At 38.2% G+C, this 13,205-nt stretch overlaps 7 protein-coding genes across 7 annotated transcripts; 6 read left to right on the top strand and 1 right to left on the bottom strand.

The window, feature by feature from the left end:
• Window positions 1–2,125: 2,125 nt before the first annotated feature.
• Window positions 2,126–3,064, top strand: RHIMIDRAFT_268049 (uncharacterized protein; the record flags this gene model as incomplete). The annotated part of the gene is made up of 5 exons (XM_023612050.1): window positions 2,126–2,153; window positions 2,180–2,253; window positions 2,320–2,380; window positions 2,446–2,771; window positions 2,827–3,064. The coding sequence occupies exons 1-5, from the start codon at window positions 2,142–2,144 to the stop codon at window positions 3,062–3,064; spliced, it is 711 nt and encodes a 236-aa protein (XP_023462328.1). The 5' UTR covers window positions 2,126–2,141.
• Window positions 3,065–4,019: 955 nt separating this feature from the next.
• On the bottom strand, window positions 4,020–5,657 carry RHIMIDRAFT_71184 (FAD dependent oxidoreductase). Its single transcript, XM_023615590.1, has 4 exons — window positions 5,366–5,657; window positions 4,991–5,317; window positions 4,545–4,941; window positions 4,020–4,489 (listed from the first exon to the last, which is right to left on the bottom strand). The coding sequence occupies exons 1-4, from the start codon at window positions 5,520–5,522 to the stop codon at window positions 4,225–4,227; spliced, it is 1,146 nt and encodes a 381-aa protein (XP_023462327.1). The 5' UTR covers window positions 5,523–5,657; the 3' UTR covers window positions 4,020–4,224.
• Window positions 5,658–6,221: 564 nt separating this feature from the next.
• RHIMIDRAFT_71168 (uncharacterized protein) lies at window positions 6,222–7,323 on the top strand. Its single transcript, XM_023615589.1, has 3 exons — window positions 6,222–6,800; window positions 6,845–7,041; window positions 7,098–7,323. Exons 1-3 carry the CDS (start codon window positions 6,334–6,336, stop codon window positions 7,103–7,105), a joined length of 672 nt encoding a protein of 223 aa, XP_023462326.1. The 5' UTR covers window positions 6,222–6,333; the 3' UTR covers window positions 7,106–7,323.
• A 1,313-nt stretch (window positions 7,324–8,636) lies between these two features.
• On the top strand, window positions 8,637–9,191 carry RHIMIDRAFT_268046 (uncharacterized protein). The gene has a single exon (XM_023612049.1). The coding sequence runs from the start codon at window positions 8,895–8,897 to the stop codon at window positions 9,141–9,143; it is 249 nt and encodes an 82-aa protein (XP_023462325.1). The 5' UTR covers window positions 8,637–8,894; the 3' UTR covers window positions 9,144–9,191.
• Window positions 9,192–9,398: 207 nt separating this feature from the next.
• On the top strand, window positions 9,399–10,041 carry RHIMIDRAFT_207621 (MSF1-domain-containing protein; the record flags this gene model as incomplete). Its single annotated transcript, XM_023606998.1, has 3 exons — window positions 9,399–9,602; window positions 9,648–9,805; window positions 9,855–10,041. 3 exons carry the CDS (start codon window positions 9,399–9,401, stop codon window positions 10,039–10,041), a joined length of 549 nt encoding a protein of 182 aa, XP_023462324.1.
• Window positions 10,042–10,127: 86 nt separating this feature from the next.
• On the top strand, window positions 10,128–11,442 carry RHIMIDRAFT_241375 (peroxisome membrane protein; the record flags this gene model as incomplete). Its single annotated transcript, XM_023609574.1, has 6 exons — window positions 10,128–10,227; window positions 10,276–10,311; window positions 10,368–10,626; window positions 10,680–11,008; window positions 11,055–11,330; window positions 11,381–11,442. 6 exons carry the CDS (start codon window positions 10,128–10,130, stop codon window positions 11,440–11,442), a joined length of 1,062 nt encoding a protein of 353 aa, XP_023462323.1.
• On the top strand, window positions 11,308–12,635 carry RHIMIDRAFT_268043 (uncharacterized protein). Its single transcript, XM_023612048.1, has 2 exons — window positions 11,308–12,214; window positions 12,271–12,635. Exons 1-2 carry the CDS (start codon window positions 11,503–11,505, stop codon window positions 12,537–12,539), a joined length of 981 nt encoding a protein of 326 aa, XP_023462322.1. The 5' UTR covers window positions 11,308–11,502; the 3' UTR covers window positions 12,540–12,635.
• The last annotated feature ends 570 nt before the right edge of the window (window positions 12,636–13,205 follow it).

Below are 13,205 nucleotides of genomic sequence, written 5' to 3'. Positions count from 1 at the left end.
TATGTATTTTTCTGTAAATGCAAACACAAAGATTTTCTTATTCTTTATCCCAAATATGCAGTTGAAGTCTTCTTTTTGTCTTTTATACTTTAAAATTATATATAGAAGCATGACCAGGGAATCCCTATTTCGTCTATCAGCGAATAACCTTTATTAATACCTTCAAGTTTGATACACATGACAGCATCTGTGCCAAAATCTTCGTGTGCTTTGCCTTTTAAAAATTGTACTAACTCTTCAAAATGCATTTTTTAAATTACCCAACCCCCCTAGTAGTAAGAAAAAAAAAAAAAAAAAAAAAAAAAAAAAAAAACCAATCTTTTTTTCAAACATGTGTAATATTATATCGAATGAATCAAAACTAATTTAGACATTCTGCATATGGTAGCAAACAAGGTCCGAACTTTTTTTGATGACGTAACGGCCATGATGAAGATAAATACCTACAATTATTATTATTCTCCATCTTAGACTACACTATCAAACAACGATGTGCACTTAGTTGCTAATTCAACAGACAGTAACAAAAAGGTGCATTGTCCCCCCTTCTAACGCGCTGGACGCTGGCCTTTTGCTTTTTGTAAAAGGCATCCGGATGCGAACGTTACGTATAGGGAACGCAACTTCATTATACGAATGAAGGGAGTTAGATACGAAAGACAACGGTGTACACTTAGTTGCTAATTCAACAGACAGTAACAAAAAGGTGCATTGTCCCCCCTTCTAACGCGCTGGACGTTGGCCTTTTGCTTTTTGTAAAAGGCATCCGGATGCGAACGTTACGTATAGGGAACGCAACTTCATTATACGAATGAAGGGAGTCTTCTGTAGTCTATCTTTTTAATAGAGGTAAATTACAATAAGCACACATTGTTTCATTAATCGACTTACTAATTTACACACATGAATATGTTTATTTGATGCTTGTATGCTATGTAAATGCTTTGATAATATTCAATTGTTTCTACGCGTGCGGGTATATCCTAGTCGCTATATCTTACAAAGGCTTTGTAACCGTAAGTGAATTAAACAACAAGCAGCCTGTTCACGTGTACTAACTTTTTTTTTATAGAGCGAATTATTTATTGATATCCACGATTTAAATGTTTAGTAAAGGGCGGATGCTTCAAGTGAGATTGTGTGGTATTCTTGATAAATAAGTATAAGACGAAATATTCAATGGGAAAGAATATGAGAAAAGTTTTATTTCTAATAAAATTAGACCAAGATTTTACTACTGCTAAAAGATCTACTGTATTTATACCAAATGACAACCTAGGGTGAGTACGACGTGAGATGTTAATGCTTATTAAACTATCCTGACAGATATTTCCATAATTGAACGTTTCCCCTTTATGGGTTCTTTTGTCTGCTTGTTAGAACTGATTCAAGGACCCATTGACTCAATCCAATTGATTGTGCGAAAGTTATTACTCCTACTGCACCTTTCTGTACATGAGTATTTCTCCAGTTGTACCAAAGCACAGTTTAAGTGAGAACTAATAAGCTGACAAGGAAACTATTCGTGTGCTGTGCTTGAAGTTAATGAAAAGAACAGCTGATCTTCGATAACGTATAGATCCAGCCTTTTACTTATAAAATCCCTGAACCTACATTTATCTCAAGTAAGGGAATCGTGACCAAAGCACCTATTATTACTTGTTTGTGGAACCTTACACCATACATATATGTGTACTGAACCCACTATATATCCATTACTCCATATAGAGCATTTAGCTAGGCGATAACACGTAACAACACTTTATATGATATCAACTGTTCTAGATCTTATCTGAGTTAGCTACTCTCACAAGACTTGATATCATTAAGTGTTATATTGGATAAGTTTCTTTATTGATGTTTATCAAATATGTGACAACATATTTGTTCAATAAAGGTTATCATCAGTTAACTTATCACAACACGATTATAGAAAATAACCTGTAAACGGTGTATCTTCACTAGATTGTATGACACTTCAAGCATAAACCCTTATTGTTTGTATTTTAATATTTATCAAGTTACTCAAAATGTTAAATATACACTTCAGTGTAACTGTACTGTATAGTATGTCTCTTCAAATACGATATCATCAAGAGATTTCTGGTCGATGCGTTGCTGTGGACCCAGGAAGAAGAGATATGCTGTATTGTGTACACGAAAACTCTCTACACCAGAGCAACCAGTGAAATTTCGGTATACTAAACAGCAGCAAGACAAGACGTGGAAAACTAAAAAGTACAGTCGACTCTTGTAAGGTCTCAAAGCCCAGAATCCTGATGTCGTTCAAGCTGAGTAAGCCCTTTCTCAACAGCCAAGCAGCACCGTATCCGTAGAAGACTTTGGCCGCTTCCTTCAAGCCAGATCTGAACAGTCTGCCGTTCTCAGTCGATTCTATGGACATACCATCACAAACCACGATAATGGATACCCCTCTTTCACAAGATCCGTCTTTCAGCGTACTTCAACAAACAACGTGCCGATCAAAAGCTTATTCAAGGCTTACGCGTCAAGTTTGAAGAAGACGCCGTGTTTGTAATGGGAAACTGGTCCGCTCCCCATGCTAGGTATCATGAGCTCATCCGTGGCCTTGGTTTCCGAAGGCTCCTCAAGAAGCATATGTTCCAAGTCTATCTTATAGACGAGTACAAGGCCAGTAGGTGCTGTCCAACATGCCACAACGAAAGCCTTCACACGTTCCGTTGTGTTCCAAACCCACAACCGTATCAATGTGAGCGATATCCTGCTGTTGCCTGCCATGGCCTTTTAAGGTAATAATACATTAACCACTTGGATGACTTTATACTGATTGAATATTGCCTGTAGATGCGCCAATTTATATTGTAGACCCGCCATAGCAGCTCCAGATAGATATCGTTTATGGAACAGGGATGTTGCTGCTTGTCTCAACTACGTGCACATCCTTCGTGAGCTTCGACTTAATGGCATGATTCCTCATAAGTTTTGCCGGGTTTCTGTTGCTCCTACAAGGTGTCGAAGAAGAGTGGACGATCAGGAGCAATCAAGAACTAGAATACGCTTAGACGATGATTCTTCATGCTAGTTATCACTAGGACACATCTAGATGCCTTCGGATAAGTTGTATACATGTAATAATTTTTTTACATAACTAGCTGTATAATTCTTTATATTCTTTCCTTGGTACTTCTTACTCTCATTTGTATGTCGTCTCCTTTTGCACGCATTTTATTTTTAACCTTTGCGTAAATACTTTTTTTAATATGCGCCAATTATTTTTAATAAAACAGTACACTCTTGACAGGCTTACAAGCTGGCAATGTGCTCCCTAAAGAATATGCTGCGCCTTACGACTCCCTTGGCCTTGGCAACCTGATCGATCAACTGCGGCGTGATGTCGATGTATGGTGCAAGGATAAAGAAGGCGTATTGCGAAAGAAGACGTGCCTGGTTAGGTAAGTACCTGAAGCAAGCTGGAAATTACAAAATAGCGCAAGACAAAATCTCATGGTAGAACTTGATGATATCATTCCAACAAGAGACCCAGGTGGTCTTTGACTTATTCTACGTGAATAAGGGTCAATAAGCAGTGTCTACACAAAAGCTCAGTAACACGAACTGACCAATCACAATAATAGTTACAAATACATATAATCATTTTTTAATATCTTTACCTTTGTTCTTCCAAAATAAAAGAAATATTAAGAGACCCCATTGTACTTTCTGTCCATTCTTACTACTGCAGCAATAATACAAACACCACAATCTTGAAGGCCCAGAAAACGAAACACAAGGCAACACGATAAAGAAAACAATGGCATTTCACGTGTACTCATGAATGGTTCAGGTTGTTTTGGTAACAATCAATTTCAATACTTGCTTCTCGTCAAAGAAGCAATTATCAAGAGAAACAAAGAAAAAAATGTCTAAAAGTGATGTTTATTAATGACTAAAGATGTGGTCTTGCCACTTTAAATTCTTCAAGGGTAGCCATTCTTGCCTCTTCATTTCCCTTTTCTTCCAAAATAACTCTTTGTATGAGCGTAGCTGCTCTCAAGTTATCAAGTTGTGTATCTTGTGCTTCTAACTGTCTCCATTTCCAAGCACGGGTATAGTCTGAATCGATACCTTCAATAACATCCCTGATCTTGAATCCCACGACAGGCATAAACCTACAATAAAAATTTCATGCATCAGTCCCTATTTGTTTATAACCCCTTTTGGTAGCTTTTCTTTTTTCTTTTTTTACTTCATGGCGTGTCCCGAATCGCCCGTGGCAACGACTAGGTTATGGTAGTCAGGATGAGGGCAGACTACAAAATGACCATCGATAGAGTCTGAATACCAGCACATTCTGGCATAAGTAATGTCTAATGCCGAGGTCTCTGGCAGGAATTTACCCAAGAACTGCCTGAACTCACGCAGTGCACCAATAGGAATAGTGTCGCATGCATGTGTCACCTGGGTACGAGGAACTGATATCTGGTCCGTTTCTCTAGGGTTCAGATAGCTGAACAAAGAAAGGAGTGTTGATATAATTCTTTGCAAAAAGGCATAGGACTTACCCTGAATGATGTTTGCCAATCTTCATTTTACCATCCGCATTAACTGGGAAGCCATAGTAACCCGTATTTGACAGATCCCCACACCAGACTGGCATTTTTTCCCAGGTCTCTTTTAGTTGGGGAGGTGGTGTGAAATGAACAACCTGTTGTCCACTGGCAATAACCTGATGGTGCATATCAATCAAGCCTGCTGTCCAAGAACCTGTGGTGAGTAAGACGAGATCTCCATGATGAATCTTGTCATCAGCCGTCTGAATTCCCAAAACCGTTGCTGGATTTTTGGGATCGCAATAGAGTTTAGCAAAGTGACCTCTCTTCTCACCTACAACAAAGTGAACGCCATTGTCCAGACATTTTTGATAGACATGTTTCACAGCCTCCGCAGAGTTACACCAACCTAACAAATAAGTCACACCAGTATCGGAAATGTGCTGTAAGATACGTACCTCCTTGTTTATTGAGATAGGCTTTCTTGAAGCCGTTATCAACCGCTTGCTGGAATTGTGGGAATGCACGAACGATTTCCTCTGGGGAAGAATAGACATCAATAAAGTGACCATAGCCTGCCTCTTGAATCGCCTTGATGCTCTTCTTTTCAAAGTCGGAGAAGTCTTCTTGACCAAAGAGAAGTACACCCGATTGGTGAAATACAGGGCATTGATTCTTCTCTGCCCTTTCTTTATTCCACTGATGCCAAAGTGAAAGGGATTCAATAGCTAGATGCATATAGAGTGTGTTATCGGCATAGTCCAGACGGACAATCTTGTTGATATCTAGTTTGACAAAGTAAATCTTTATCCCTTATAAAAGAATATGCTTACCTGTGGATGCCGCATCTGGACATGGAATAGGTTGTCTATCAAATACATAAATGTCATACTGCTGCTTTAATGATAATGCATAGGCAGTAGATAATCCAAAGCATCCACCGCCTACAATGATGATTTTTGAACCTGGCCTGGGAGGAGAGTAAGCCATAGAAAATAATAGAAAAAAAAAAAGCTGGTAACTAACGATGACAGCTGATGAACCTTTTTTGTACACTTGAATCAAAAGTCACTTTGACCCTGAACGAATAATATTCAATAGCATTCTTTTTTCTTTTTAAGGTTTTTTTTTTTTCGTAAGGGCAACACTGGAGCCAATACAAATTTAATTCGATGAATTTTACAATACAAAATATACAAGCATTTGGTCAAATGAAATCTTCATTTAATCCAAATAAAGTAGCAAAAGCTGTATATTTAAAGAGTTGATAACAGAGTTTGACAAGATAGACTTTAGGATGAACATGTCCTATCTTGAGAGAGAATGCCTTTCAACAGTCAAATCAGCTGCTTTGGCGATTTTGCCCCAAGAAAAAAAATTAAGTTGTTATTGCAGATATTCATAGTAACAAATAGCTTCAATGAAGCACAAAATCCCTCCATTCCAATATGTTCTAAAGGATATAATGCAAACAATTTGAGCATATGCAGATTTAATGTAGCTTTGAATTATACTTTACCATTAATATATGAAAATGCATTAGTGTTGTTTGAAACGTGACATAGTATCACTATCCTGCAAGTCTGCAGCGTGTGAAGCATGAGTCAAAAAGAATAATGAAGTTGTTGATTTAGGGGGTATACAAGTCGATATTGTCAAGGAGGCAAGAGCAAGATAAATAAACAAGCTCTCGGGCATCATTATTGGATAACGCCTTAGGTCGGGCGATGTCACGTTATCGCAATTGATAAGGCTTCTCACACCAGTTTTTTTTTTATTTTTCATTTCTTTCTTTTCCACGATGGCATTTGTACAGCAACAACGACGGCCTGTTCAGCGACATCAGCCATACTCTGATGATTCTGTACTACAACAACAATCCTCTGCGATATCAGATTCTGATAATGATTGGCATGTAATCAGTTCGACCCTTTCACCTTCCACTACTTCGTCCATTGGGATTCTATCAGAAACTGAGTCTTGCTGTTCATCTTCCTTTAAACCCACCTTTTCTGATACAGATTCAGACGACATAGATCATATCCTAGAGGCTACACTCAATATACCTTCTCATGATGGCACAGGTACCTTTGGACGTACTGCAAGCACTACAAGTAATAGCAGTACGAGTGAAGATGAAGACAGTGCGGTCATGCCTCCCTTTCTACCAACAACATCTGGTATTCGATCACAGGAATTAATTGAAAAAGGAACATATCACGAAAAAAAGTCGTCATCACCGTTATATATGAGCAAAAACCTCGATAGGTAACTAAGCATACAAGATGTTATCATTTATTTACATTATGTAGTATTCCCATTCATCATCCAGCTGGAACAGCAGCTATTCTATCTATCGTTTGGAACAGCCTTCGAAGAATAACAAATCATATCATTGAAAATGAGACAAATACGATGGACACACTTAGTTCACTCATGTCAGAAGCCATGTTGGAAGGGTACTTGCCATTTGGCTCACATTTGCATATGGATAAGTCATTATTAGAAGGTATAGAAGACTTTTTTTAATGCCCCATATGTTTAACTCACACATTGAGCATATAGTTGAATAACTCATTAAATTATGCACTTAATAAAAATGGTTGCACCCCAAAAATAACCATAGCGATCGGAGCCTCAATTGAAAAAGTCATGGTGACGATGAATGATTGCTAAGAGCACCCACATCTGACCAAAAGCCATGTCTGACAAAAGGCATGACAGCCTTGAGGGTTTTCTTTCTGTTCATAGTAAACTTGATGATGTTAAAAAAAAGGTCATTCTATGCCGCAACACGGCTTTTCACTTTTAAAGTGGACTACCATTGCATCTTTTTTTTTCTCAATTTAACAAAAGATTTTAGTAAAAATGATGCATTTGTTGTCTAATCAAAACTGGATTTATTATTCATTGTGTGTGTGGCTTGTATGATTTAATTGACAGAAAAAGAACTACTTTATCTGGAAAAGCTGTCAGTTTTTTTATTTTTCTCTTTCTTTTTTGACTATGAGCTTCCACACCTATCGACAACGAAAACTAAGATCGACGCAGCCCATACTGACACGTACACAGATACGCGAGCTTGGTAAAATGATGGGCTTTTCGTCGTTTCGCCAATCGGTTGAGTTCTTTATGGCAAGTATGTCGCTTGTCTAACTCTTAAGGGGAAAGTATTATTTACATACAGTAATAGGATCCCATCAATTATTTTAAGTTGAGTAAGATCAAAATGGCTGAGATACATCAATATCTCGTAGACAAGGGCATCACTGATCAACGATGCCCCAATTCGCATATTCGACAAGGCGATCATTCAAGAGTGCTCATATCCATCTTGTTCCCTGGCTACCCTATCATCAAGGCCAGTGAACAGCACTATCGCGATATGCGAGAAAAGTAAGTGCGTGCTTCTCAATGAGCTTTTAGTATCTGACATTGTTTGGTTTAGCCGTACTTATCAGGCCAAGACGATTGATCTCGCGTATGACGTGCTACCCACTACCGATAAATACGAACGACTAGACGAGCTCTTCCGGATACAGGTCTCATGGCGCTCTGACTGTAGCGTCGAGATCCCGCTTAAGAAACTGAACCGCGCGGCTGTTGTCGAAGGCCATGCCGAGTCCAACTTCAATGTCCGCCTCTTCTTTTACATGTGGTCGACCGAGCGTATACCATGGCACCCAGGCGACACATTGACACACATCGGCGTTGATGACGAGATGCAGCCCTTGACTGAGCACGAGAAAGATTTGCTGCGTTTTGGGTTTTTGCATATTGATATCACAGACAAGTCCAGCGTGATCACTAAGGCCAATCGACGCGCGACAGGCAACGTCAAATTATCGTTCAAGTTCACTCAACCATCAAACGTCAGACACGTGTCCGTGTGCGCAGTCTGGGAAAAGACGCCAGAGGAACTAACGAGTCAGTTGTATGCTCAGACTGCCTCACTCTATATCGGTCAGGCTACAGAAAAGGCTTCAAGGTATCCAGAAAGGGCAGATCAAGTACAAAAGAAGACGGTACAGGCGCTACGGCCGTGCGGCAGTCCGAATGATAAGCTTATTCTTGCTAAAACAGAAAAACTGTTAATGACCTGTGGTGAGATGTTTGCCGAAGCTTGGAACAGTACGTGTTTTTTATCTCGTTTTTTAACTCTGTGATGACTGATCTCTTCCTATTATAGATTGTGATGGTGAAGACCAAGAAGAAGATGATGATATTGTGGCTGGTGATGAAGTCGTATCCATGATGGATCCTATTCTTCTTTCAATCATTCAGCATCCTGCTCGATGTATCTTTTGTACTCATCGTACTTGTTTTGACGCACAAGTCTTTTTCAGATTTCAAATCAATTCAATGAATTGGCAATGTCCTATTTGTTGTGTCAAGATTCGCGGCATCCAAGACCTTTATATTGATTACCATACAAAACTAGCTTTGACTCAATATCCAAATCAAGAAAAACTCATAAGACGTAACGATGATACCTATGCTCCTATCCAGGATAGCATACCAGAGAAAGCGTCGCTCAAGAGGGAGCCTCATGAAATCATTACTATTCAAGAAGAAGATGAAGAGCCTGTTAAGAAAAAGATAAAGCATTAGCATGTGATTTTTGTCATACAATAAAAAAAATAATATCAGTGTTTAGACCAAAAAGATGTAAACTCTAGAGAAATAAAAAGGGAAAAAAGATGATACAGTCAAATTGATATTGATTGAGAGTGTATGTATTTGTACGTATCATCATAGTCACCATAACAATTAAAAACTTTTATTGTTATTGTTGTCATGGTTACTTGTAAAAAAAATTTTTTTCTTCCCCTTTTTCTCCTTTCTACCTTTTTTTTTATACAAAACATGAAATGGTTCCAGTCGAGGCATGACTTCAACTATGAATGGAGTCTTGTCTCCGCTGCCAATTGGCAAAAATACCCAAATGAAAGCTGCACTCATGTTGCTCATGTCGATGTACTTTGCCGAACCATTGATCCAGACACAGGCTTACTGACGACTGAAAGACTGATTACAGTAAACCAAAATATACCCACCTTGATTAGAAAGGTAAGATTATATATCGTGCTTTCTTTGGTTATTCATTCATTATAGATTCTTGGTCCAGGCACAACCCAATACGTACATGAAATATCAATCATTGACCCAAAAAGTAAAACGTTGACTATGCGTTCGGTTAATTTGACATTATCGCATCTATTAAAAGTAGAAGAAACAATTGTATATCAAGAACATCCCGAGGATAGAAAAAAGTAAGCGGGGAGAAATATCATCAACACCTTTATTTATATCCTTCAATAGAACATTATTTACTCAGCAAGCAGCCATATCAGCAGGAAGTTTAGTCTCTGGATGGTCACATGTACTAGAAGAGTTCTCTCTTCGAAGATTTAAACAGAATGCAGATATTGGACGTGCAGGGTTTAACAAGGTCCTCGAACGATTTGTGGGGATGCAACAACAACAGCAACAACAGCAGCAACAGTAATTGGGTAAAAAAAGCTGACACATCTGTATAATTTTTCGTTCACATAAATAAAATCAATTTTTTTTCTCTCTCTTTTATTTAAAAACATGAAGTATTTCCAGTTGTATGAAGAGTTCTTGATCAAAAATGCCTCCCAAATAACAAGCATTGAGTCCTCCTTACGATCCTTAACTTTTATCTTGCCTGGTATATGAATTTAATGCGTCCTTTTATTTGTATTAATCCAAACTGCAGGTCGCTTCCAAGACGCTGAGCTTGCCTCACAAGCACGTAAATATATATGCTTTAGATATAGCTGATATATATCTAACCATTTCATTTAATAGTATACGCCGCGCTTAACTTGGTCGATCTATATCACAATTCGATCATACGAAAGGCCATACTTGCTAGACGTGACCAAGTGGAAGAATCAGCATTCAACAAGTACATTCACTTTTGGTCTTCTCGCTCCAACTTGAATGCAACAGCGTCTAGTTTACTTTCTGTCATCCTTTATACCCAAGTTTTGATAGAAATGGCCGTATTAAAGAAATATGGCAAGAAGAGGCAGTGGGAGTGCATTGCATATCTAGAAGGCCTCAAGTAAAAAAGGAGAAAAAATAACGACAACATATGGTTAAGGCTAACTACTTTAGGGTAATGTTGAGACTCTTTATCTTTCAAACAACAGGTCAACGCATGACCCTTTCTCCACCTCACTTACAACGCGATATTGACCCTCAGGCGCTGGCAATTCAACCACAAGAGGATAATGAAACTTGGGTTGGAAAACGAACAGGCATCCGTGTGAAACGAATGAAAGACTGCTTTCAAACAAACTCAAAGAATACGGATGTCACTGACTTTTTATTGTCCAGAAAGTTGACAGCAGATATGGTACGAAAACCCGATCAGATGGTGACTGTTCAAAAGAATATATCTAAACTAGGAGAACTGATGTATATCCTTCGACCCCTTATTTATGGTAAATTATATTCAAACCAACAATCACATATTAACTTGCCCATAAGTGATGGCGATTTTGAAGTGGGGTAAAAGATCTTGGAGACCTTGGATCATGTCATTAGCGATTGAACTGTTATCACAGGCAACATTAAAGGCAGGATATAGAGCGACAAGTGGCCGCACAAGGATGATGCCACTAGAGAAGGATGAGTTTCATCGACGTCGAAGATTGTTGTTGCTCAATGTCATGCGAGGTATCTTTTACTTAAAGATTACTCGACCTCGTCTGGAGAGCTTCTGTAATCGAACAGAAGACAAGCCTATCTTGTCCTTGGCTTCAAGTAAGTTATATATAAAATGTGTATCAACTTGTCATTCATGTTCCGATTAGATATTATTCGTGAGTATTTACCATTGTGGCAAGACATTTACTTTTATACTTCTGCCTCTTAAACTCTCGTTGCACACATGTAATAAATTTTTTATTTTTATTTTCTCATTCTTTTTTCCTTAATGCCATTAACGACCAAGATACAACTCATCACTCTACTCATCACAAGCTGTATCTTGTTCTATTGGTTCTTATTTAGCACAAGTCAATCGCACATTACAGACCAATGTAACAAATATCGATACTCATTTACCAATCTCAATAGACCAACAAAAAAAGAGGATGCACATGTACTGATATTGACCCCATTTAAACAATCAGCTCATCTTATAGATACTTACTTTGACAACCTCTTAAAACTTACTTATCCTCATCACCTAATCTCGCTGGGATTTCTTGTTTCTGATTCAACGGATGGTACTTTTGAAAAGCTTCAATCTAGGGCACAACAGACACTACCTGAGTGGCAGCGGTTCAATAAGATCACTGTACTTCAAAAGGACTATAAATACGATCTGCCTACGAATGAAGATCGTCACAAGTTTGAAGTTCAAATTCAACGACGAGCCATCATGGCCAAGAGTCGAAACACCTTGCTGTCAACTACATTGAGCGAGGAGCAGGATTGGGTCCTTTGGTTGGACGGAGATGTAGTAGAGTATCCTGCAACCTTGCTGGACGAGCTGATTTCGTTGGATAAGGATGTGATAGCGCCCAACTGTTGGTGGCACTCGTATAATGAAAAGGGAGGATATGATAAGAATAATTGGCAAGAGACGAATGAAAGTATAGAGTTTCAAAAGACAATTCCTCATGATCAAGTACTGGTTGAAGGTATTATATTTTAGCAATGGGAAAATGAATATATACTCATGATGTGTGTATATTAGGGTACGAAGGAGTCTTGAATACACATAGAAAGCTGATGATTGATATGGTCAATGAAGGAGGCAATACAGATTTGTATCATACCATTCCCTTGGATGCTGTAGGAGGCACCTGTACCTTTGTAAGAGCTCAGGTGCATCGTGATGGTGCCATCTTTCCTCCCTTTGCCTATCAGCATCAAGTAGAGACAGAAGGTTTTGCAAAGATAGCAAAGTCTCTAGGTTACTCGATTTGGGGATTACCCAATTACTTTGTATATCATTATATCTAATAGTACCTACTTCTCTTCTATACACTTCACAAAGGGCATATCTTGGCGGCATCATACCTATAAATCATCACAAATAGTAATAATAATAATAATAATAAAGGATGTAGAATTACCCTGGACGTTACCAAGTCTTTAGCTAAATAACCTGAACTAATTTTGGATACGGCCGTATACCATTTTAATAGATACAGCCATGCATGATAGTGATATTAACCTTTAGCCTAATAAAATACAATCAAAAAACACAGTATAGATTGATGCAGCAAATCTACATCACCATTACGCCAATGTCGAAGGTAATTCCTTAAGGCAGCCAAAGGGAATAAATGTATTAAAGTTCTGTTTAAATTTAAGCTTGAATCTTCCTGTAGCTGAGACATGGTTTTATAATAGTGTACACTACGCGCACGAGGAAATCCACGAGAAGACTAATGCTACGGACACTTCTTCTAGGCGCTACCTATATTGTCACTATACAACTTCACACAGTCAAAGTGACTATCTAACCTAACGCTGTCCAGTGAAATAATCTTTATGAAGTCTCATCATAATTATACGTGAATGATTTTTGTCCTTTGTAGATCAAACTGACAACATAAAAAAATTAAAATACAGCAATAACCACATTTCGTTTTATCTCTTTCTTCTTTAAAAAACAAATCCATA

This window comes from Rhizopus microsporus, assembly GCF_002708625.1.
Source record: "Rhizopus microsporus ATCC 52813 unplaced genomic scaffold scaffold_22, whole genome shotgun sequence".
Taxonomy (NCBI): domain Eukaryota; kingdom Fungi; phylum Mucoromycota; class Mucoromycetes; order Mucorales; family Rhizopodaceae; genus Rhizopus; species Rhizopus microsporus.
This window is presented reverse-complemented; position numbering and strand designations above follow the sequence as displayed.

What these genes read in the sequence shown, in the direction of transcription:
- RHIMIDRAFT_71184 (XM_023615590.1), bottom strand. Translation starts at nt 5,522, where the DNA reads ATGGCTTACTCTCCTCCCAGGCCAGGTTCAAAAATCATCATTGTAGGC. An exon ending in TCCAGATGCGGCATCCACAG is followed by an intron (nt 5,318 to 5,365) that starts GTAAGCATATTC and finishes TTGTCAAACTAG; the next exon opens with ATATCAACAAGATTGTCCGT. An exon ending in ATTGGCAAACATCATTCAGG is followed by an intron (nt 4,490 to 4,544) that starts GTAAGTCCTATG and finishes TTCTTTGTTCAG; the next exon opens with CTATCTGAACCCTAGAGAAA.
- RHIMIDRAFT_268043 (XM_023612048.1), top strand. Translation starts at nt 11,503, where the DNA reads ATGCCATTAACGACCAAGATACAACTCATCACTCTACTCATCACAAGC. An exon ending in TGATCAAGTACTGGTTGAAG is followed by an intron (nt 12,215 to 12,270) that starts GTATTATATTTT and finishes TGTGTATATTAG; the next exon opens with GGTACGAAGGAGTCTTGAAT.
- RHIMIDRAFT_268046 (XM_023612049.1), top strand. Translation starts at nt 8,895, where the DNA reads ATGAATTGGCAATGTCCTATTTGTTGTGTCAAGATTCGCGGCATCCAA.
- RHIMIDRAFT_71168 (XM_023615589.1), top strand. Translation starts at nt 6,334, where the DNA reads ATGGCATTTGTACAGCAACAACGACGGCCTGTTCAGCGACATCAGCCA. An exon ending in ATGAGCAAAAACCTCGATAG is followed by an intron (nt 6,801 to 6,844) that starts GTAACTAAGCAT and finishes TACATTATGTAG; the next exon opens with TATTCCCATTCATCATCCAG.